General features: G+C 41.2%; 1 protein-coding gene across 3 annotated transcripts in view; it reads right to left on the bottom strand.

The window, feature by feature from the left end:
- The window catches only part of SNX18 (sorting nexin 18), a 64,130-nt gene that overhangs the window by 27,280 nt on the left and 11,765 nt on the right, over positions 1-25,085 (bottom strand). The window contains exon 2 of one of the 3 annotated variants that reach the window (XM_010977775.3): positions 3,651-14,029. The exons of the other annotated variants lie outside the window; for them this stretch is intronic. Coding sequence (XP_010976077.3) covers positions 13,776-14,029 — 254 coding nt within the window. The 3' untranslated portion in view covers positions 3,651-13,775. Of the gene's footprint in view, positions 1-3,650; positions 14,030-25,085 lie in introns of those variants that run through there. 3 annotated transcript variants of the gene reach the window in all.

Raw genomic sequence — 25,085 nt, 5'->3', positions numbered from 1 at the left:
GTGCTGCTCTTTATGACCATGATGTAGATGTTACTCGAATATTAAAAGAAAGAAAAACTGAGAAAGGAGAGAAGGAATTAAAATCTTAATTATTTAGTGAAGATAAATCTTAGCTGAGGAAGCCATGAAAGTTTCTAGGAATTTTATATTCCAGTTAAGTGATTGCGTCCTTTTGTCATTTTTAATATGGGCACATCTACGTTAGAGAATATTGGGGATGGGTGAATCACTTTCATCTCACTCATGCACCTTTAATTATCAGGGATGAGGACACAGGAGAAAGACAAATCAAGCTCAAATCCCAGTGCGTGTGACTCTGGGCAAGATACTTAGTCTTTTCACCTACAAAATAGATCAATTAATACCTGCCACAGAGGGTCATTGGGAGGATTAAATGAGATGATCAATGAAAGTGCCCAACACAGTTGTCACTCAATAAATGTCTACAATAACTTCCTTCTATGACTGCTCAGTAGATAATCAATTAATTTTTTAAGATTTTTTAAAAATTGTGATAAAATACACATAACAAAAAACTTACCATCTCAATCATTTTTAAGTGTACAGTTTAGTAGTATTCAGTATGTTCCCATTGTTGTGCAGCTGATTTCCAGAATTCTTTTCATCGAGCAAAATTGAAATTCTATACCCATTAAACAGTAAGTCCCATTTCCTCCTCTCCCCAGCCCTGGCAAATATCATTCTACTTTCCATCTGTATGAGTCTGACTACCGTAGGTACCTCCTTTAAGTGGAATTTGTCTTTTTTGGACTGGCTTATTTAGATAACCAATTTTTTAGATTATTTTTTGAGACAACAAATTTTTACACTCAGACAGAAGTTTTGGCATCTGCACGTTATATTGCTATATTGCCTAAATATCTAACTGCTTAGGTAAAAACATGACGTTTTTCCAAAATAAAGGTCATCTGTTATAATGTTAGCATCAAATCACCTGCCACATACTGGTACTTGTGTCTTATCCTTTTTACTGCTTTGTAACTTCTTGAAGGTCAGGTGGTGCCTGACATGCATTAAGAGTATATTAAGCACTAATGGACTAATTAGTAAATTAATAACTCAATGGATTAATATCCTGTTTTAAGAATTGCTAGCAAGAAAATGTTCATCATAGGGTATTTCTCTTCCCATTGATTCTGTGACACACCTTTGCTCATTGACTGATAGTACTTAGAGAATGCAAAATTATTTAAATATTAACCTAAGCAAAACACAGTTTCAAAGATGACGCAGATGAAAAACAATGCATTAGTCTTTTGAAATGCAAACTCAATCAACTTCTGGATCACATACACTTCTTTTGTGTCCCATCAGCTTCTTAATGTCAATGCACATGTCAGATTTGCTCAGTTTTCAAATTCTGGAGTACTAATTAATTATTAACAGTATGATTGGCAAAGATTTAAAACATTAAAATATTCAGGACTGATTAGGGTGTGGGAAACAGGGGCTCACATACCGTGCTGGGGGAAATCTAAACCTTTAAGAGGGCAGTTAAACTTTTTTGTGCATTCTCTCCTCCTGCCCCCCAACCTGTAAGTTCATTTCTAGTTATATATTCCACAATGACAATCATACAAATGTTCAAAGATATATGTGGCTGTGGTAAGCTAAATAATGGTCACCCAAAGATGCCTACATTTTAATAACCAGAACCTGAGTGCCTGTGAATGTCATGTTTGTGGCAGAAGGTAAAATGTTACAGATAGAATTAAAGGTTACTAATCAGCTGACCTTAATATAAGATGCTCCTGTATGCTACCAGGTAAGCCCAGTGAAATCCTGAAGGTCATTTAAAGGTGGATGAGGGAGGCAGAAAAGTCAGCGTAGGAGAGATTCAATGCTGGTGTGAGAAAGACTCAATCAACATTTGCTGGGCTTTGAAGGTGGAAGGGAGCCAGGGGCTAAGGAAAGCAGCAGGCTTTAGAATCTGGAAAAGGCAAGAAAAACGATTCTCCCCTAGTCTCCAAAGAAGAATGCAGCCCTGCTTACCCCTTAATTTTAGCTCAATGAAATCTATTTTGGATTTCTGACCTCCAGAACTGTAAGGTAATAAATTTGTGGGGTTTTTTTTTAAGCACACACATATAATTTATTTAATAAGAAAAATAGCTGCACTCAAAAATTACTGAAGGCCTTCCCATGAATATCTTTTAATTCCCCCAAATTATCACATCACACACTCGGTGAGTTTGGACTGTGAATTGTAAAATTTCCTTCCATAAGCTCTTCAGTCCCACTGGAGGCACAGAAAGCTTGCATCCTGCTCCACACGGAAGACGGCCTTCCCAGGCAGCTCACTCGAATAGGACGCCCTTGGCACGTCTGCACAGTGGCCGTTAGGAAGCTTTTGCTTTGCTGACAGGGAGCACACCGGGTGAGTTTCAAGCTTAAGTGATCCCAGACTAATCCATGCAATCTAAAAAACTGGTAAACATTCAGCAGATAACTAGGTGTAGCTTTTTTTAAATTAATTTATTTTTATTGAAGTGTAGTTGATTTACAATGTGTTGGTTTCAGGTGTACAGCAAAGTGATTCAGTTATAAAACTTGTGTTGCTTAAAGCCACCAAGTTTGTGACAATTTGTTACAGCAACAATAGGAAACTAGTACAATGACTAAGGTTGCTCACTGCAGCATCATTTGTGGCAAGAAAATTGAGAGCAACCTAAGCACCCATCAATAAAAGCCTGACAAAATATTGCATCATAACCATGGATGTCAGAGGCTTCAGGCTTTTGCCAAAGGGAGAACTGCCAGAGGTAACCTCTGTCTGGTTTTGGTGAGGGCTTGGCGATCAATTTAAAATAGAAGAGAGGGAAAATATAGTAAAGAGATTCCAGTTAATAAATTGTAAATGCATAGCAAGTATAACACAACACCGAGGCTGTGGTACTTTTGAGCCACCCAGTCTTATTTCCTTCTTACGATAAACCTATAAATATGCTAAGTACCGTGTTAAACACTGGAAAATATAGGGGAAAAAAGAGAAAAAATAAACAAACAAATAAATAAACACTAGAAAATATAAAGAAAGCTGACTGACTAGAGAAGGGAGAAGAAGCAAGAGAATGATACAAAGTGCAAGACGTGGCAAAGCAGAGGAAGGCGTGGGTACCTCGAGAGGGAGGCGTGAGCACAGGGAGGGACACCTCACCGAGCCTGGGTGGGAGGGCAGGACGGGGACAGCCACCAGGAGGAAGTGCCTGAACCCAATCCCAAAGGAGGAGTGGGATTCAGCCAGACAAAAAAGACTTGGAAGGCCGTCCCAGCGGAGGAAACAGCTTACAAAAGGCTAGCTGACACGATGTCCAGTGTGGATGTGTGGGTGGGGTGGCATTTGGGAAGACAGTAAACTTTAAAACCCTACACAAGGACTTTTACATAATGAGATTTTTTTATACTCTCTGAACCTTAGTTTCCCCACTTTCATAATAGAATCCTAAAACCTTCCTTTCCCAAGAGGATTAAGGGCCCTGCCTGGAGTCTCAGGGCTAGAAAAGGAAGACCCAGGCTCCTGGGAGTCCCTGCCCTGTATTCTTCCCTCCAGGTCAAAGCCCCTGGGCCCCAAGGCAGGCTGGAACCACTTCTGGTTCTTTAAAAACCCTGACGTATCAAAGAAGAAAAAACACTTTGTGGTATATTTTAATCATTCATATTTAACAGACCATTGCTTTTAACACATACAAAATACAATACATAAAACTGTGCCATTCAAAATGGATTACAGACTAAAACTGTATTAATTCATCATTCATGACAGGCCATGTGTTCTGCGAATGGAACAGAGATTTGAATTTATATAAGGAACGTTGTCTTCTTTCAATGCCTTCCTTGGTTCTTACTCTCTGTAAGATCTCGTGTACAGGGAACCTTTGAGTGCCTTGGTGAATGAGAAGCCACAACAGCCTTCTGGTGCCAGGCCCTGTTTATACTGACTAGAAGGAAAAAGCCAAGTTGTACATCAGAATCATCTGGGGAGTTTTAAAACATACTGAAGCCTATGCCCCACTCTCTAGATTCTGATTCAGTTGGCCAAGAGTGGGATCCAGGCATCTTAATACTTTTTAGAGTTCCCTAAGTGATCCTAATGTAAAGCCACTGTCAAAACATCCCATAACTGAAAGTAGGAGAGACTGAGAGAGGAATCCTTTAAAGTTTTATCAACTCATTTGCAGATATTTATTAAAAGACAGGGAATGGTTTAAAAAACAAAAACAACAATAACAAAAAACAGATGAATAAATGGGAGCAAGGCAATTTCAATAAAAAGGCTCAGCAAGGACAGACGTGGTACTGCAGGAGCCCCCTGGGCCGCCAGCAGGCAGAGCACAAAGCACAGTGGAGGCCCAGTCATGGAGAGCAGTGCGTCAAGTGTTTACACATTAGGGAGAGGGAAGGAATCCAAGGGAATCACGAACAGTCTGTTAAAGTTTGTCAATTCAGTTTGCAAATATCACTGGCAGCATCCTGACCAGGCAGTGCAGGAGGTCCCCAGGGTAGACAGAGAGGCAACAACCTCCGGGCCTCAACCTCTACGTTGCAGATACCAGCATGAGTCAGAGGTAGCACCGTGGCAACCAGGCAGACACCGCCTCACCGAGTGCGAGACAAGACCCTCAGGCCATGACCAGGGTGGCCCATCTACTGCTGAAATACAGGCGTGTGCACCCAGAACCATGGAAGTCAATTTTCTGTGTCAGACCTCTCGTCAGCTCTTGTACCTGGGGGCAGTGATGGAGTGGCCCCTAGGAACTTAAAATAAGAAAGAGTATTCTCTGAGAGTTGAGTTACAAAATCAATACTTAATAGAAGAGTCGTGCTAAGGAGAATGAATGGCTCTTGAATCAGCAAGATAGATTGTTAAGTAAGAATTTGTCAATCAGAAAGGATGGTCATCAGCCATGGAGGCTTAGGAAACAAGGAAGGCATTGATCCTGTGCTTGCTAAGTTCCACACTGGGGACAAGGGCCCTGATCAAGGGACTCGACCCAACTGTCCTCAGCCTCCACTGCCTCCATCCTAGTGTGGGCCCCCATCATGTCTGGATTATCACAAAGCCTCCTAACTGGTCTCTCTGCTTCTGCCTTGCCACGCTCAACGAGGGGCTAAAGTCACCCAGTCACAATATAAGGCAGATCGTGCTCTTTTCCACTCAAACCCTCCAAGGGCACCCATCTTACTCAAAGTAAAAGCCAAAGTCCTCACAACAGCCTATATGTGGCCTTCTGCGACCTGGATCTCCTACCTCTAGGCTTCCTCTCCTCCTACTTAGCCCCGCACCACCACTACCCCTACCCCCTACTCCCCACCCCCATCCCACACTGCCTCCCTGCTGTGCTCCAAACCTGCTAGGTGTGCTCCTGCCTTGGGGCCTTTGCACTTGCTGTCCATGTTCTGTAATGTTCTTCCCCTGAGTGTCCACGTGGCTCACTCTCAGGTCCTTCAGGTCTTTACACCAGGCTGGGAGGCCTGTCCCGACCACCTTATTTAAAGGAACAAATTCTCCCACCTCTCACTGCTCATACTCCCCAACCTATCCCAGTGTATTCTTCTATATGCCACTTCCATCCTCTAAATATCATCTATTTCACAAGTACTTTTAGTTATTATGTCTCCCACACTAGTGTGTCCATCTGTGAGGGCTGCGGTCTTGGTTGGTCTTGTTCACTGCTGTATTCCCAGTGCCTAAAACAATGCCTGGAAAACACGCATTCAGTAAATACTTGTTGAACAAGTGAATCAGGGTCCAGGATATCTCTACTGTGCCAATGGCTTCATCCAGCTTTCGAAGGTAAGTGACTCAAATGTGTTGATGTTGGGGTAATTCCCTTTTTCACAGCAACTTTTTAATGATGATTTGGTTTCCCACAGGGTAAAGCAGGAAAGGATGTGCTAGTCAGAAGGCTTGTAGTCTGGTTCCATTCAAAGTTTTCGTATTGAAGGAGTGAAAGAATCAGAGTGACAATATATGACTTTTCATCTCATTTGACGCTTCAGTCTCTAAATGGCTCTGTTGGTGGTAAGTTCCTGGTCTTGACCTGTGACACCCCTTGGCCACTTGCTCAGAGGCCAGTTTTCCTCCTGATTCTTGGAGCTCAGCTTGTACCTTTCAAACTGCCAGTTGTGTTTAGGAAGAACACACAGCAGCAAACTGGCACATACGGATTTGATAGTCAAATGACAGCCGATCACAGAGGGCTGGGTAGGGTGTAACCTGTGGTCCTGGGTCTGGGCATGGCTCTGAATGGAGCCGGCTGCACAGAAGCAGGCCCGCAGCTGGAATAAGGCGGGCACTTCAGCTGGCCACACCAATCTCCTCCTACGGCCAATGCCTCCGTTCTCCTGGAACCAGGACACAGGTCTTTGTGGAGAACAGCCCTCCCGAGAAGGCCAGTCACTTGTGCTGGTGGTGCAAACGCAGAGGGCTAGCATTTTGCCATTTTCTTTCATAAAATGCAATTTAGTGGGATTCGCAACTCTGGTGAGTCACAGAGGTCCTCTGTTCTCGAGGCACAGTTCTCCTGCATTTACACCCCACGCCTCTCACGCTGCCGGGTCTTGGGGAGATGAGGACAGAGACAGTGCTGGTCCTCAGGCGGACTATTCCACCACCTCCTCTTCAGCTCAAGGGCATGTGCCTCTGTCCTCAAGTAGGTTGTAAAGTGATTAGTAATGAGAGCTATGGGGTCAGGTGACCCTGGAGTCAGATGACGTGGGTTCAGATCTCAGCTCTGCCGCTTTCTGGCTGTTGTGACCATCACGGAATGTCAAGAGGCCCGTTTCTTTGTCTGTCAAGTGGTTTTGTAAGTGAGTTCCTTAGATAAAATAATGTATGTAATGGTAGGTAATAGTACCATACCTAGAGCAGAATACACACTCGATGTGTAAGTGGTAGGAAAAAGAAATCAAAATCAGCTCAGGATCTATGGGTGCTTAGTTGCTAAATGTCATCACAAAAGTGACAGGAGTGCAGAGAAGGGGCCAGACACAGGGGTTAGAGCATTGCTGGAAGACTTCACAGGGCAAGGAGGAAGACAAAAGAATAACCTGTACCAGAGAGCAACAGACTATGGTTTGGTCACACCTCTCTGTACAGTACACTTTACACGGTCTTGTAACAGTACACTTCCTAATGCTGCTGGATTTCAGCATGGAATAACATGATGACGACTGATTTGGTCACCATTGTGAGTCCATTGTCTGCATGAGATTGTTCCTCCTATGCTTGGACAATCTGTTTCCAGGTCTCAGAGGGTTTGGCACAGAGCTATTGTTCCAACCTCCTTTTTACTTTTTTTTTTTTTTTGACTAGTCCCTTTGTCAATTTTAACATTTATCTTTCACTATTTTTATTTTTAAAATAGAAAATACATTCTTCAATGATTCAAAGATATAAAAAGGCATAAAATAAAAATCTCCTTCCCAACCCTACCCCACAGCCACCCAGTTCCGAGACTCCAAAGCAAACAATGTTACCTTGTTACCTATTGTTTGCCTCTACTTTCAGAAATAATCTAGGCATATATAAGCAAATATAATTATGTTCTCTTTTACTCAAAGGGTAGCATATAAAATATTGTTCTGCCCTTTTCTTTTTGTCATGTAATTTTTGGCAGTGGGGGAATTCTGTATTGGTGTGTGAAGTTGTTTTTTTTTTCAGACTGACACCTATGGTTTTTAATCCTTCAGATAACTGTGTAATTTATCATGGGATTGCCTGTCACGATGGGTACCTAAAAAGTCAAAATTTCCTCCCATGGATTCTAGAATAGGAGCCATTAAAAAGCACCATTTGTTCAGAACCTCCCCCCATCTTTTTCCCCCCAGAATTATAGGTTTTGCTTTCCCCATAGGTATTTTGGTTCAGATAAAGGACACAGCTCATGGACTTGGTTTCACACAGCTGCAGCCTTGTACTGAACATGCAACTGGCACCTCACTACTCCAGCTGGTTCAAAACAAGTTCACAAACTGAGGCCAGGGCATTAAAAAGTGATCAAAACTACAGACGCTGAACACCAACACATAGATTAAAACATCAAAGGTTTTAAGCTGAATCTAATTTACTAAATCCTAAACTATACTCCAATTTTTTAAAAAAGATTTTTCTCCCTAAGGGAACCATTTGAATCAAAACCTAAAACTTTGCATTTTCTAAAACTGTTAGGTTTAACAAAAGCAGAACCACCGTGTTGTCTAATCAAACTTGGTCTATACCGATGTTTTATTTGATTCAGAACATGGTTGCTCACAAAGCCATTCAGAGGCATTAAATTCAGCTTCCCAGAGTGAAGGCAATGATTGTCATTTAGAAATGTGTTGCATGGCATGAGATCAGGGCTGTGTGCTGCCTCTCTTTGTCCTAGGCCTCAAGTACATATTTTTTATAAGGTGTGAAAACAGCAGATGTCAATAAAATCATGATTAATTTGGTGAACAAAAACAGAATTCTGAGCTGTCTTCTTCAGATATTCTGGTTTGAACTAGAGGACAGCCTCCCAAACATACTGGTATTTAGCACTTCAAGACCAAGTAGGGAGCCTTATGGCACAGGGCTCTGGAGAGCTAAGCCCCTACCCACCCAGCAGGAGTTTGGTGAGTCTGAGAAGCAGGGAATTAGGCTTTTAGGCAGAATATGCAAGGATGCTATGCAAGGGTTCTGGAAATCTGGAGGGGAGTTTGGACCAGAGGCCAGGTTGGATGGAGGAGCTGGTAAAGGAAGGTGCAAGGTGAGACAGCCATGGCTGACAGCAGTGTGGATTGTTTACAGCTGATCAGAAGTTCTTATTATTTAAACTCTTCATCTCATGCCTTCTCACATAATCACAGATGATCTTTATCGTTCTCACTCTTGCCATGCATTGGGCTCAGGGCTTTTCCTGTGTCATTCAGTTCTCGCAATATTTCCCATTACAGATAGAAAACTGGCTCAGAGAGCTTGAGTGGCCAGCTCAAGGTCACACAATGTTTGGGAACATTGCTATCTTTTACTAAGTACCTACTTCTGGAATTTGTATCACTTCCTATGGTTGTTATTTAGAAGGGAATACTGCCAAATGGTTAAGGACTATACATACTGGTTAATCTAATATTCTCAATAATTCAATAAAATCTCAGTAGGCTCACAGATGGGCTGGTGAGTTGCCTGAGGTCACTCAGAGTAGAGAAGCTAGGGTGTGACCCCTGGCTCCAATGCGGTGCCTTTCTCACTGATGTGCTGGATCAGCTTCCCCACTATGCTCCCAGAGAAGTCCTACAACTCAGCAGCTATTAAGCCCTGAGAGCCATTTCCTGGAGTGACTGAAAATTTAAAGCACTAGAAAAATAAAATCTGGTGCATGTGGCCACTTCAAACTTAGGAATCATTTCCAGGTATAACATACATCTTGTGTGTTTCTAAACCCTTTTAAGACAACTTCATGGACTTTGGGTACAAGTTCACCCAAGGAAGCTGAACTGTCTAATAAAACAAGCCACTTTTAGAAGTTCCATCTCGGTCACCAGCATGATGGGATTCGGACATCCTCAGAATCAGGGCCAAGTAGGAAGAACTCGTCATCCCTAGAAAGGCTTTAGCCGTCACCCAATCCCAGATTCACAGCGCATCAGCTCAGAGGCCTGGGGCAAAGGCAGATCCTCAGCTGGGTCTTTCCAGGTCCCCGCCCCCAGTGCCCTAGCATAGCACCCTTCTGTACTCTGCCCAGAAGTCTACTCACCACTTCTCAAACTCACCAGAGCTTACTGCGTGAGGAATTCTCTTGCTTCTACATGTGACCAAGGGGAGCTTGTCAAGGGTAACTCTGACCCTGACCAAGTGAAATTAAACATTTAACTTGACATTAGTTCCTGTGGTTTCCTTTCTACCCTCACACACCCTTTAAGAGAACCTCTCCTCTCAGCACCCTCACCACCACCCTGTCCAGGCCACAGCTGATTTGTCCAGTTTGGTCAGGTGTCCACCACTGGCCCAAGGAAATCTGTGACTACAAGATGGCTTGGTTGTTTTAGATGTATTAGAAGATGCTGAAAAAGCCAAGCCAAAGGAAGAAAAATAAATAAAATGGACCCATAAAGAAGAGAAATTGACAGATTACAAAGCCCCACATAGAGGGCAAGCTTACTTCTAGATGGGACTTTTGGCCACGTGTGGGAGTCACCAGTCCCTGTACCCATCCATGACCCTTTCCATTTCAAATTAGGCTAGTTTGAGCTGGCCTGTTTCTGGCAACCAACAGTGACGGTCCCCAACAGATACAGTGTGTGAAGTACTTTATTTAAAGTACCTACTATGTGTCAGGTGCTGGACTCATGGTATCTATTATTTCAAAACATCTCACTCACAATTTACTGCTATATGCTTAATAGTTACTGAAGTTAGTAACAGAAGCAGGTACTCAGTGGGACCACCCAAATGGTTTATGGTTTTAAATCAAAACTTACTACAGAGTTTTGTGAACAATTTATACAGCAACTGCAGATGGGAGCTTAAGACAGTCAACACACGCTTCTATTTTTCTGTTTAAGTCTTTCACAGTAAATAAATGCCTCCTTGACTACTGGAGAATAAATAATTATAATATTCCATTGAAGTTGAGAAATATAGCAACCTTTGTTAATTTTTTAAAAGATAAACATGGCTGATCTGCACTAATCATAACATTTTGAAGGAAATGAAACAATATTCAACATTTTTAGTCTATAAATAAATAGTACCCTGTTTTACTTATTCTGTTAGCCAAAGATAAGGTTGGAAATGAGAAAACTGGATAATGCTTGTGGATTTAAAAGAATCATACACAGTATTTGATTCTGAGGAAATGAAGGCATAAACGGAAAAAATGGCTGTAGCAATGAACCTAGTAAAGAATGACATTTAAAGGTTTATACATAAACTTTACATGCTTGACTTGAGAGACTAAAACATTTTTCAAGTCCTTAATGGTGAGAACAGCAGCAAAATTCCAGACAATTAAAAATCAGTATTTAAGAATCTGCTGTATTCTTATGAATAAATGTAAGACAACTGGATCGCTAAAGCCCAAGAAAATCCCAGTTACAACTCTACTAAAGCCAACAAGCACTGACTCTCTGTTTCACTTTCAAATGTGTTCCCTTTTCCTGGGTTTAAAGTGTTCCTTCAGATACAACAGCCTAGAAGAGCAAAGGGGTTCCCAAGTATGGCTGGAGAACCAGTCTCACTGCATTATAGCTGCAGCACATAAACGACTTTGTCACTAAAATACTAAAACCGGGCTCCAGAGGACGCCCTCCTGTTCTAAATACACCATATATCAGAATTATAAACTACAGAAATAAAGACATAATGGCATAAAGGGCATGATAGTTTATTTTAAAAAATTGTACCACTCTGATCATAATGACCAGCATACACATTATGATGGCTTTTCTCTTGGGTATTAACATTGCAGTATGTTTGTATACTGAAATGTTTCAATAGGACCAAGAACGTTAGAGAAATAAAGATCTTAGATGAAAATGAACACTAATAATTCTGGTGTCCTACCCCACAGAATTAATTTAAACCCCTTATGAATCAGTGGCATTATAATGTTATATAGTTATGAAAAATGAAAGTTTCCTTCTAAATAGGCAGCATGAACTTATACTTTCTTGTTCTTTCATCTTTAGTTTTTATAATTTAAGCTATGTCCACCCTGGCCAAAGCACAATCATACAAGACACCTCAGATAATTTCCATGCTACCATCGCACAAGTTTAGTGATTCTCCTTAAAAGAAAAAAAAAAAAAAAAAAAAAAGTCAAACCACCATCAAAAAAGAAGGCAAATAAAACTGATTTTCAAATCATTTGACAAGCATACTGCTTATTTGTCCAATAGACTCAAACTTAAATTAAATGCTATAAGTATAATCTCCAAACTTCTGTAATAAAATTAACATTTATATAGATGGGTTTTGTTTATAGAACTGCATTTTGCAATCAACAGGAGAAAGTTACTTTTTAGAGAACAACGTATTTGGTTACAGTTCCACATGTCGGTAGTAGAGACAAAGCCACATGATGTTAAATCTGGCTCTAAGTTACCTAAGGTATAAAATTTTGATCAAAATTATGATACTCTGATCTTAAAAATTCAACCCATGTGAGATTACTTTTTAGAGTAAATGTGCTGTTGAGTATTCACTTCAATAACCTTCTCTTTGTATGACTACCTGCAAATTGACCCTTTTCTTTTAATCAGTGTGACTCACTAACATTTCAAACTGACCTCTTTACTTCCATGTTACCATTTCAATACCCAGGGATTTCTGAGGCAGCATACGTTTGACTTCATCAAAAACAGTAGATACTTTAATCTTTCAGTGACAATTTTTAAATCTGTAAACTCAAGAATCACATTACTGAGCTCAGCAACTATAAAAACGTTGAGATTTTGGTGTTTCAAGCCAGAACCTCTTTGTGCTTTTTAAATTAAGCTGCTTTTGAATCTTTTTTGGTATTTATTAGCCATTTGTATTTCCCTTATAATAATAAAAGAATATACTCAAAATAATTTGAAAGGTTAAATGTCCTGGGGGCTTACCAATACTTTAAAAAAAATTACTTTTTTCTGTCAGCATTTGGAATAGTAGAAATTATTTCTGGTCCCTCCTTAGATCAACCAACACTACTTTTCATCACGTATAACACTGAATTTTACAGACATCCCTGAAAAGTTTTTGATTAAGTAAACGAGTGAATCACAGTGGAGTCTCAATCAGTTAACAGTGTAGATCCATTAAAAAAAAAATCACGCTGAATATTAAAAGAAAATCTTCAAGCTAAAAAAAAAAAAGAAAAACAAAGGAAAAGAAAACCCTCCTAAGAACTAAAATTGAGTGTGTGTCGTCACTGATTCTGTGCTCATGTCCCCAGCTGATTAGACTCCTTCTCCAGGTTATAAGACATGTTCGATTCCATCTCCACTCCAAGTTTCCACGACACCTGAGTGAAGAGGCTATGCTACTGTAGCATCTAAGGGAACAGAGTGGCACCATTTCTTCCCTAACAGACACTATATCCAAAGATGAGCAGGCGTCTCCCTCCACTGCGCTCACCAGCGTGTATCAGAAGACAAAACTCGCTGGGCAAGCTGATGACAGCTGATCCTCCCAGCCCGCCCCCAGCGCCAGTAGGAGGTTCCCGGCAGTTTGTCATTATGTACACTGGCCTTTCACTCTTTCAATCAGAAAAGTTGTGGTTACTTTAAAATAAAAGAAACAGGGGTGGGGGCAGGGTGCAGAAATGAAAAACCAAGAGTCTAAAGGCACAAAGTCGCATAGCTGCTCTAGTTGGAGTTTGTAAACAGAGAACAGGTTGAATTTCAGTAATCCCAATCTAAGAGAGTAAAAAGGCATCCTCAGCAGGCTTTTACCCAGCCAGCTTCTTTGAGACCCTTCGTGGGTTTTGAGGTCTACAAAGTATGCACTAAAATACCCATACTTCAAAAAGCAATAAGGCAAATAGTATAATCATTATTCCAAAAGTTACAATGGTAGTGTAGGCATACATAGTATAATTTAGTTACAATGTGTGGTACTGTTTCTATTATATAACCATATTAACTGTTTCTTTCCTACAGAATTATATATTCAGCCGAGTTTCAGTTGAACACAAAACCATCCTTGTACCACTGCTGATAGTTGGCAATAGCTCTTTGATAGCAGTATTTATTCTGCTGTAGAAATTATCCTTGAACTGAAAAAAAGTCCACAATCCAACAACCAGTCATTAAACACTATCATATTTGTGAAGAGCCTCCTCCAACTTCTGCGTCACTTTTTGGAAAAATATTATTTGTTGTTGTAAGAAATGCTGCATCTGTGATTTAAAGTCTCTTACTCGAATTTGATGGAAATGGTGAATTTCAGCCAAAGTGGCAAAAGAAATAGTGTTACAGCGATCTTGAATGCCATCAGCCTTTTGGACCTCCATCTTCCCTTCTTCCACGTGTCGCCTACTCTCCTTTACTTTGGTAAGAGCTCCTGTAGTTTAAAAAAAATAATAATTAAAAAATATACGTATCCCAGTGGTACAGCTATGTAGTAAGCAGAATCTTGGGCATTATAAATATTTGCCTAAACTATTTTAAAGTCCTCTGGAATTTAAAGGGATGACTGTAATTATGTATTTAAAAAGAAGAAATCCGGCAAAGTTTCTGAAAAACACTTCCATTACTGCAATTTCCCCTATTAAAACTAGGTTTTGCCATTGACCAAAGAGCAACAGTATGTTTCATCTCTTCCAATTAGAGTTACTATATATAAAAGATAATAAGGAACTGTCCTTAAAAAGACAAACCAAGAAACTCTGCATTTTTAACATTCTTAAGAAAAAGGATGTGACACCATTACATGCACGCATATTAAGAGAATTATCTATAAAAATAATACTCCACAGAGGATACAAACCCACTTCCTGGGAAAGTCTCACTAAAGAATTACTGTCTAAGACTCCAGAACTAGACACTAAAACATGTTAGCACCAACTCAGCTTGTGTTTTCATGCTGTGTCGTGGAGGGGGCTTGGCGATGCTGCCAATCTACAGGGGGAGGCCGCCCTCACTGTGGCGGGCCAAGCTTGTGTCTTGCGGGCAGTGAAGAGGGGATACTGTGCACATGCCTGATTCTGACTCCACATTCTGTCAGGAGACCCATACCTGGAGCACGAGGGCCCTTTGAAGTAAGAATTTGCCTCCTTTTCGTTAGCAGCTGTAAAGACCTGACTTTTGAATTGGCCCTATGATGGCCAGGGAATGATGCCAGAGGTACCAGAGTTTCTAGTCAAGAAATGTCACCAGAGGGTGTGTGCAAGGGGGAGGGAAGGGGACGGCCACTCTGGCAGGTGCCACATGAGGGCAGACCCTCCACCAGAAGCATAGCCACGTGAAGACACAAAAGGCTGAGGATGTTTAGGGGGAAGTAAAAATAAAGACCATATACAGGTTCTCAAAAATGAATGATGATAAAGCTCTTATCACGTGAGCACAGTCAGCTCAAGGATTCAGATTTCCTGATTCCACACTGCACCCATTCTACTAAACCATGATGAAAGACAAGAGAGAGAACACATCTAGAACCCCTGGCTTGGCTGTCTGAGGACATGGTGACAGGAAAGGCAGCCTGTTTAGAAGGCAGTGAGGACGCTGAGAAGCTTTGTTCTGGAAATGTTCACTTTTAGCCAGTGATGAAGTGTACAAGGGGAGAAACCTATTTCTAAATTTCTTCAAATTTACAAAATAATACAGGGTAAACCTAGTATTAAATAAAATGCTTAGAGGTTAAACAGTGTGTTTTTGTGGGGAAGGGGGGGCACAGCTCAAAGACCTGAGAAATTAAAACCTACCATAACAAATGTTAAAGACACACACTTATATACGTGTCTGTATTTTCATTTCTTTATTCTAAAAGAGATCTTTACGTGACAAGCAGGAGAGCCCTGGAGCAGAGAGCACCCTGCTTCCCTGTGGCTCCGCAGCAGCGATGTGGGGTCTGCTACAGAGAAAGCTGTTCGTGCTAACACAGCTACAGAAGACCCCTGTTTCACACCCTGAAGGAGTGCGGCCCTCTTACCACTTCCCCCAGAGTGCACAAGACACAGAAGCACTGAAACTTGCCTGCTTGTGGTCTACATTAAACAGAGAAAGAGCGCTCCCCCTCAGCGAGAGGTAACAGTAATTTCTTGTAGCAAATTTATGTTCATTATATCTGTACAAGTATCACTCACAATTTATGTACAAACACTGAAATTGAAGAGACCAGGAAAGCATATGAGACAGAAAAAAAAAACCATACAGAGGACTGAGAACATAAAGTTATCAAATATATATTTTAAATGGCTGACAGAGAACAGGAAGTCAAGAGAGCAAAGTCCCCGCGATGCCGGGGCCCGCTGTGGGAGCGCCCAGGGCAGGCCCGCGGCGCCCGGCCCGCTCAGCGCCTCCGCGCATCCGTGGCCTGGATTGAGGACCTGCTGCCAGTAGTGCTTGTTTGAGTTGCTGGAGTCCAGCAAAGAGGAGCTTGGAAACCTCGCCCCGAGCTCCACCAATGTCAATGAACTTGCAGCTTGTAAGACCCCAGATGAGGTCACTGTATTCTTAGAAATGACATTCTGTTACATAGAACTGCAGATGTGCACCTATAAAAACCAACTTAAAGATGAGTAAGTCTGAAGGTTTCACACCTTGTATCACAACAGCCTACATCTCTCTGAGGCCTAAAGACTCTTTGGCATTTGACACCTTTGAGCTTTCTGAGCGTATAGAAGGAGTGGAGAATTTAAGACTCACTTTTCTCCCAACTATGAGTTTATTTTACTAAGTAACACAGAGCCCCAACAATTGGGCTCTGGGGCAAGAATCTCAGTTTCACAACGTTTATGGAGGACCTGACGTAGAGCACAGAGCTGGAACGGGGGGATTCACACGCTGAAGTGGTCAAGTCCCCACCCGAGCTCTCAAGGAAGCCACCTCACAAAGCATACTGAGGACCAGCACACAGCCAGGTCACGTGGAACAGGACCACAGCACGGAATTCTGCACGGGAGTAGAATATGCTTTCTCCAAGAGGATGTGACTGTGTCACAAGGGAAAATGCTCTGGGGGCCTGCTACGTGCCAGGCACTGTGCTGAGGATGGGGGGGCGGGGATGGGGTAGATAAACAGTAAATAGTAGCTGCCCAAAATAGCCACAATATTCTCGAGGCACTTTCCATGTACCAACTCAAACCCAACTGCAACTTTGCAGCTGACATTACTGCCATTTTACAATAAGGAAACTGAGAAAGCCACCCAACCTCTGTGAGCCTCAAAGTCAGTAGGTAACCCAGTAAGAGGTGGAAATGGGATCTGAGTGCGCAACCAACTTCAAAGCAAACGCTCCAACTCCAAATATTCAGAAAAGAAACTGGAGCCTGAATGGGCAAAAAAAGGAAGGTGGACTCCAGTGAGCAGCGTTCTGGGGATAAGGGTGGGCATTGAGGATCAGCTATTCCCTCTCCTCCCCTTGACCCCGGGCCTCCCCACCCCTGCACCAGTGCTGGGCTCCTGCACTGCCCTCCTCCCTCCTCACCTTCCTTCCAGGGCCCCTGACTTTTATTTTGACATGAAATTCAGAAGCCTTGTGAGTATGTAAAAGAAACTATACAGGTTTTGAAAATTTCCCCCTGGAATCTTACTAACCTCATTCAAATCACTAATTATGCCCGCAAAGGCTTTTAATATTTATAAGATGTCTGATTTTCTTATCTTTGTTATCAACGTGATTAGGGAGCCACAAGACAAAACACTGAAAAGGCAGCACATATTTCAGTATTTTGAAAATCTAAGCTCAAACTTACATAGGGGGAGGGGGCCCTTTCTATCCCTCTCCACCCTCTCTTTCTACTTAGATCCTCCTGGAAAATTAAATAAATTAAGAACTGCCCCCAAATTAGTAGCACACAATCTCTTTAGGAATACAAGGATGGGCTTTGTCTCTGTTTACTCTGGTGCAAATGAACATCTCAGAAAAAACATTTTTTGTTTTTACAAACTAGGAAGGACAGAACAAACCACTGAGGAGAGTAAGCACCCAGAGGTCAATTTCACTTGGAATTTTGGTTCAACACACACTTAATGCAATTCAAATCCATGCACAAAATGCATCAGGATTACAGGAGCAGGAAGATAGGATGGGGCATAATATATTTTTGAAAAGAGACACGGTTCCTATTTTAGGGACTCAAATTACTTTTTTGAGGTGACAAGATTTACATGCCTGAAACTATTAAAGAGCTATACAAAACAGCATATGGAGGTATTAAACAGCATTCTATAAATGTGCAAACTGTGGTAGAAGGGGGTGCTAGGTGTAATCAGGGAAGACTGTCTCCACAAAACTGCACCCATGAATTCAGAGCCAACTTAACAGCAACCTCTTTTAATTAAAATGTAGCTAAACTGATTTCCTCCCAGATCCACCTTCAGAAGAAAGATGATTAACAATAAAACAAGTTGGTAGCGATATACTTTCTGAAAAATCACAAGAGTTCCTGAGCTGAAGAGATAGCAACCAGGTTCTTTCCTAGGAGTACAGCAGCTGGCTGTTCAAGTTCAGGATGACAACCCTGAAGCCCTGCAGCCCCAAGTCCCCCCAAACGTAAGTTACCTCTTATAAACGATCACTCAAAGTCTAAAAAGTATTATTTCCTTTAAGAAGAAAACTGTTTTGTTTTAAAATATTCCTCTTACAACCTTCTGGTTAGTCTGTGCTATATATTTTAACAAACAGTAAGGGTTTAGTGTGTTTTCCTTATGAGAAAGATAAAGTCAGGTCATTCAGTAAGCTAATTATGGGAGTTAATTAACCGGTTTATTGTCTGGGAGTAAACAGAAAAAAAAAAAGTGGCATCCTTTAAACAGCTCAAGCTATCCATCTAATAAACAAACAGCAAAGGTGTTTAAACACCTGGGGAGTGACAAACAACTACTTTCCCTAAAGCTTCCTTCTACTGCACCTCTACCCACTGTACTAAGCTCTAGGTTCTCTCAAGACCAAAGTGGGAACATACTTTCCCAATAGAAATAATGTTATAGACATTGCTTAGATGTAAGTAAAATAGTTTTACTACTAGAACTAGAATTTGGGTTTTATCACAAATCGCTGAGTTCTCACAGTTGATCTGCCAAGTCTCAAACTGGGAAAAATCTGTATGTATTTCTACCCTTCACAATTTTTCATATTTAAAATTTTAAATATCATAAGAAAGGCAGAGATAACCATATGTTCAATCAGGCCGAGCCCCTAAGGAGTGAGAGTTAAAGAAAACTACTAGGGGCAGAGTCAGATCGCTACAGGCTTGCTACTTCTAGGATAGCTTTAAAAATTAATTTGTAGCTTAAGAAGCAACTGGAGAGGTACAATGTAACCAGCTGCAGAGCCGTAACAAAACATCGTAGCATCTTTTAAATATTCCCTTAGCTGTACTGTGTTTTTTAACAAACCCAGGAGGAGTGTAAATAAAAGCTAAAAAACATTGTCCCATATCTAAAGAACAAATCAAACACACATTTTTGTCATGCAACCAATAGAAAAATAGGCAAAGGTTTTCAAAATCTGTACTTTTTAAGTACTTTAATTAAAAATCTACCCCCCTGCCAGTTTCCTCCTCTCATAAACATCACATTACTGTTTCTTTCAAAACAGAAAAGGAAAATCAAAGAATAAGAGAAAGAAATTATGCAATAAAGCCCAAGGTGAAAAGTGATTGCTACTGGATTAAACAAAAGTCCCTGTAATACTCATGGATAGGGCAACAGTTTTAAAATGAAAGAAAATTAAAAATAGGAGGAATCAGAGAGAAACACATTTAAAATGGGAATATAAGCACATAACCATGAAATTGTTTCTCAGGCTAACAGACAGACATATGGACTAACATACGGGCCGAGTAGGATTTTATTATGAAAAGAAAATGTAGACAAGTATTAAATTCTGACATTAAATAAGAAGGGGCTGACAATACAGAGTAATAAGTATATTCTTCATTTTAAAAAATAACCAATAACAAGACAAAATAACAAGAAGGTACCATGAAATGGTGCAGTCTCCCCACGTTATGCAGCTGAAAGTAAATTCTTAAAGTGTATCTGAAGTACAGGAAAAAGTATTGATGAAAGTGGGGCAATACATTTCCACTACATCCATGACTGTGCTCCCAAGTGGGCAAAAGTAGCCCAGCTCCCCTCCAGGATACGGGGCTGAGTCGGATTTCTGTGGGGGAGGCAGAAAGGAACACAGAGACACCCCCTCCTAAAAAGGCTTACAGGCTAGGAAGGACTGTCAGCAGAGCACTCAATCTAATTATTAAATTAGTTGGGCAAATTATTAGAATTTCTCCACAGGATAGGAAGTTCACCCAGGAACTGATCACCCTAAACCTTTATTCCAAAGGGCAGAGGAGAAACCCCAAAGACTTCCTTCTCATTCATCACTCCATCCTGACAAGGTACCCACTGGGGAAGCTGGGTGCTGATTCCAAGGTGAGAAGGGCAGAGGCGGGTCCCAGATTTTTTTTTTAACGTGCTATAAGGGCCTTAGAAAAAATTTTGGTATAGTTCTCTCAGTCTCTCTAGCAAGAGGCTAAATGACTGGTCCAAAGTCCCACAGCTAATTCCTGGCAAAGAACTCACCCTTCCCACCTGCCTGCCAGCCCTGTCACTTTCCACTCCACATTCCCCGCAGGGCCTCTGCTCCACTCTGTTAAAAAGGGTTCTTCTCTTTCCACATCTGGAGAGGTAAAAGGAGAACTAAACCAGTGTTTCAACTCTGCTTTAGGACCTGTTTTTAACAAAATCTCCTGGGCTCCTTTGGCATTTTTAGCTGACTGTACATGCAAAATTCCTAACAGGTTTGTTTTTATCGTTACTGCAATTGCCCAGGCCCAAAGAAAGACACTTTGCCCCCTTCCCAGTCATTAAACCCAGAAGAACTCATATCCCAATTTCACTCCTACCCCTCTCCAACCATTTACTTGGTATCTTATCAAAGTGAGCCACCTTGCAGAGTTTTAAAAGACTGCTCAGGCTGGAAGGAGCATCCCAGTTCACAATCCACATGCACTCAATTTTAGAGGAATGATATCATGCATGTTTGGGACGAACACAAAATAATTAAACATAAAGAATTCAATCACATGACAAGGTTCATTAATGTTATAACCTTGAAGGGCTCAAACTCAAACAAACTCATTTTATAGATTAATTACAATCCAGGAAGTCAGCGTTCTTTTTGAAAGCATCACATTACTTACACAGCTTGCCATCAATAAAACTGTTCAGGAAGAATCTCAGTGCCATTTTGGTTTTTCTAAAATGACAGCAATGACGCTCTGGTGTCATGGAGTCAATCAGCACACATTAAAAACCCGCTGTGAACTAAACTAAAGCACACCAGCAAATGCAGTCACATTACCCTAAACTCTTCTATATCATTTCCTTCTGATTTACAGAGAGAAATCACTTTCTTGGCAACTTCTAACCAAACAAAATGAGGCAGGGGGCAAAACAAACAAATGAACACACAACTCCCCACCCCCCCCCACGGAAGTGCCTCAGGCATTTTCACCAAGCAGGGCCCTAAATGCAGCTGAAGAAGTTGTCTGGCCTCCTTTCAGGTTCCTTTGTTAAGCCCCTCTCTCCCACCTCCTCAGGGCCCCTGTGCTTGCTGGCTGCTCCGAGGCTCCCAACCCACCAGTTTCTGCACCTGAACTTTGCCTTCCTTTCCTCAACCAAATCTCTTCTCAGTAGGCTCTCTCTGTCACTCCTCAGACCCAGTTATACAAAAGGCCCAGTCACTAAGCAACAGGGATCCAAAGGCTACATTTTCTCCCTTAAAAAGAAAAAAAAAAAAAAAAAAAGCAAGCACTTTATTTAATTTTGAAATCATAAATGTGCCAAAAACATTAACTAGATCTTCTGTCTTCCCAGGGCCCTGCCCCAGAAAACCAAAGCTCTGGTGTGAGGGACAGACAGGAGACAGGCTGAATGGCACAGAGACAGCTGCACAGAAGTTGCCCAAGACTCTACTAGACCTGTTTTTCTTCATTCCCTTGTACATGTAAAATGTTGAAAGAAAATGCTAATTTGGTCAAAGTGGCCTATTTCACGCTCATCCTCTCATCACTGGTACCCACACCCTCTGGGTCCCTGCTACCACCCCCCTAACTCCTTCCCCTCCCCTTTCTTTCCTCCCTTTGGTCTCCAACCACTCATTTGTTGATTCCTCCCTCCCCTCTCTGCTCCAACATTTACTTTTTGATTTTTTTTTTTTAAATAAAACATCTCAAAAACTACAGGCCAACATCCATGTAACAGAGAGAGGTAGGATGGCCATCCATCCAGGCAAAACAGTCTCAGGTGAGCACCTGCTCTATGCAAAGCTGTGGTCTACATCCTGCATGCCTCGTTTTCTTCTCTTTAACCTCCAAAGAAAAGCAATTCATTTCCAGAGGTGGACAGGAGGCTTAGGCAAGGTTCATAACTTTATTAAAGGTGTCAGCTGCACATGAACCTGGGTCCACCCAACTTCCCAGCCCACGCAGTTCCCTGTACCTGCCTGACTGGGGCTACCTCAACCCTGAGATCTCCAAGCCCCATGTACCAGCCCCAGGACACAGTGCACCACGCCAAGCCCTCCAGAAGCCTCATCTCAGGGATAAGCAACACATAAACCACCTCTAGGCCCTCAAAATTCTATTCTGGCATCTAGTCATACTAAGTGGGCTCCAGATTGGGACTGCATTAATCAACTCTGGATGGCACAAACAGTACTACTGAACTCAAGTTCAGTGAAAGCAACTTTTTGAAGGGATTAAATGTCCCTAAAGCCAAGAACTATCAAAATTCAAAGATATAATTAATTTAAAATTCATTTTCAATTCACAAAGAGATCTTTTGAGTCATTTTCAAAGGAGGGGAAAAGTCAGAACAAGGATAGTAAATTGCAAAAAAAAAAAACAAAACCCTAAACCACCCAATAACAACAAAAAACTGGTTGCTTCATAATGAAAAAGTTAATCACTTAAAGAATTCAGGCTTCGAAGCTTGGTTTGGTCCTGAAGGTAGCATAAGAAGTAGTTTGTTCTAGGTAAAAAGCCTTATTATATTCTAATTAAGCAACCCGTATAGCTCCTTTTGGCAATCACCAAAAGTGTAAGGGCAGAATGACATTTAGTATGAATGAAAGCATTCACTTGAGTTTACAACATCTTAATACATTTGATTACTTTTACTCACTATGTACATACATTCATATAGCTCACTTTGTTGCAAAAATAAAGAAAGAAACCACATATCTCTTGTGGTTTATTTGGTAAAACAAGCTGTTCATTGCCAGGAAATTTTATATATAATAAAGGTTCTTGTGTTTCAGCTTGTACTTAATATTAAATACATGATAAAGATACTAAAGTAATAGATTCAAGAGAATTCTGTAAACTTTGTGTGTTTTTATTTCAGAAGAGTCTGGATATGATGGTGAAAATGTTAATTTGTCTATGGCCAAGCAAATATAAAGACTTTAAAATTTGAGGATAGGAAAAGAAAAGCATGTTATCATTTTTTTCCTTAAAGATTTTATACCCACAGAATCATAATAAAATAAGGTAGAAAAACTATCCTTAATAATCATGAACACAATAAAACCTGAAAAAACAACTGATGTTGTAAAATAGAGTCCATGTAATGGTTTAAATTCAGAGAATACTGTTGGCAGCTGAGGTCTACAGTTCACAGTTCCTAACTTCCTAATTCTTTTGTTTCCACACGTGCATGAATATCAGTCTGTACAAATAAAGTGGCATGAGATATGTCTGCAAGCTGCCAGCACTCTGGATTTCAATGACCTTTGACATACAACAAAACATATTTGGACCTAAGAGAAACGTGAACTCTGGAAAATACCTTTAACCAAAGGTAAAATCTTAGTTTCTTTTTTTATTTTCTCTGGGAAGATAAAGGGAGGCCCAAGCTAAGATAAATCTCACAGGCCCCTCTACGCGGGTCAGGGAGAGAGTGAGGTGGTCCTTCAGAAGAGAAACCAAGGAGACGTGAGCTACATGCCCAAAGCCAGGATTCCTGATTACCACGAACGCTTCTGAAAGTTGAAGTTAGTACTACAGTTGGAAGAATATTTTCAAATAATCTATTTCCTGCTTTCAAGTATTATTCCTAAGTGATGTCTAGTTTTTAACTTCAGAATTGTAATGATAAAGGGGGAGGGTAGAGCTCAGTGGCAGAGTGTGTGCTTAGCATGCATGAGGTCCTGGGGTCAGTCCCCAGTATCTCCATTAAATAAATAAACCTAATTAATGCCCCCCTCCCCAAGTTACTTTTAAAAAACAGAATTATAATGGTACACCCTGGTGTCACAAACTGCTACCTGGGCTATGGTGGCATCACGTGGTGAGCAGCAAGGCACTCATCACTCTCCTCAGTGCTGGTGGCTGTGACCTTTACAACCAGCACTTTGCATCACTTTATGATCACTAAGCTTTGGGGACAATTCCTAAATCAGCTGTTTCAAACTTAAGAACACTCTTGACCCTGGGGTTTTCCTGCTTCCTCACACTGGCAGAGACCAGGTTTCCACTGGCTATGAGTCTTCGCTTTGGCCACATCTGACTTCCCGAACTAGTCATAAATAACCAACTAAAGACACAATAGAGCACCTAGAAATATATTATTTTAAAATACACATGAAGTACAACTCATAAAACACATTGACATTTATTAGTATTTAAAGATGTCTTATCACAAGCAATAGGTGGCTTTTGTGAAAATCATAAATGTCAATATAACTAAAGATAATAAAAGGCCCAGAAAATAGGAGTTCTAAGACTCCCTTCAGCCCCATTCCTTCTCTTTCCCTCTAATCCTCCTTGTTTTAACCTGCCTATTTCAATTCCTGGCATCAATACTTTCTGTCATCCAATCTTAAAACTTCAAAGGGAACTCTAGATGCCTTGGGAAAGCCACCCCTCACCCAGTCTACCCCTCTGCCTGCCAAGTGTCTCCAGTTCACCTGCTCTTCCCAAAGCCACCCTCGAGCCCAGTCTCCTCTGACAGCCTCTGCACATCTGCACTCAGCCAACAAGAGCAGCTTCCTGGGGTGAGGGACACCTCTAAGAGCTCACAGTTAGGTTTCTGGGGCTCACCTCCTACCTGCAAAGGGAGGATCATGAGAATTTACCTCAAAATCTCCCAAAAGATTTACGTGGATATAACGCATAGAAAACATGAAGCACTGTGTCTGGAGCACAGAAAGTCCTCAAAATATGTCCGCTACTCTCACGATTCAGACGTCGCTCTTCAGTTTCAAACCTTTAACAGCTGTTGGCTGACTGTAGAATAAAACTCAATTTTCTAGCAGCACACATACTACTTCTTGTAGCAGAAAGAGTACTGGTCTCAGGTCAAGGCAAAAAAAATGAACTCAATTCCTGGGTCTCCTTATTAGCTGTATGAGCGTGGAAATCACTTTATTTCCGGAAGCTTCAGTGTTC

Source organism: Camelus dromedarius, chromosome 3 (assembly GCF_036321535.1).
Source record: "Camelus dromedarius isolate mCamDro1 chromosome 3, mCamDro1.pat, whole genome shotgun sequence".
Classification (NCBI taxonomy): domain Eukaryota; kingdom Metazoa; phylum Chordata; class Mammalia; order Artiodactyla; family Camelidae; genus Camelus; species Camelus dromedarius.
The sequence above is the reverse complement of the archived record's forward strand: the minus strand, read 5'-3'. Positions and strand labels throughout refer to the sequence as shown.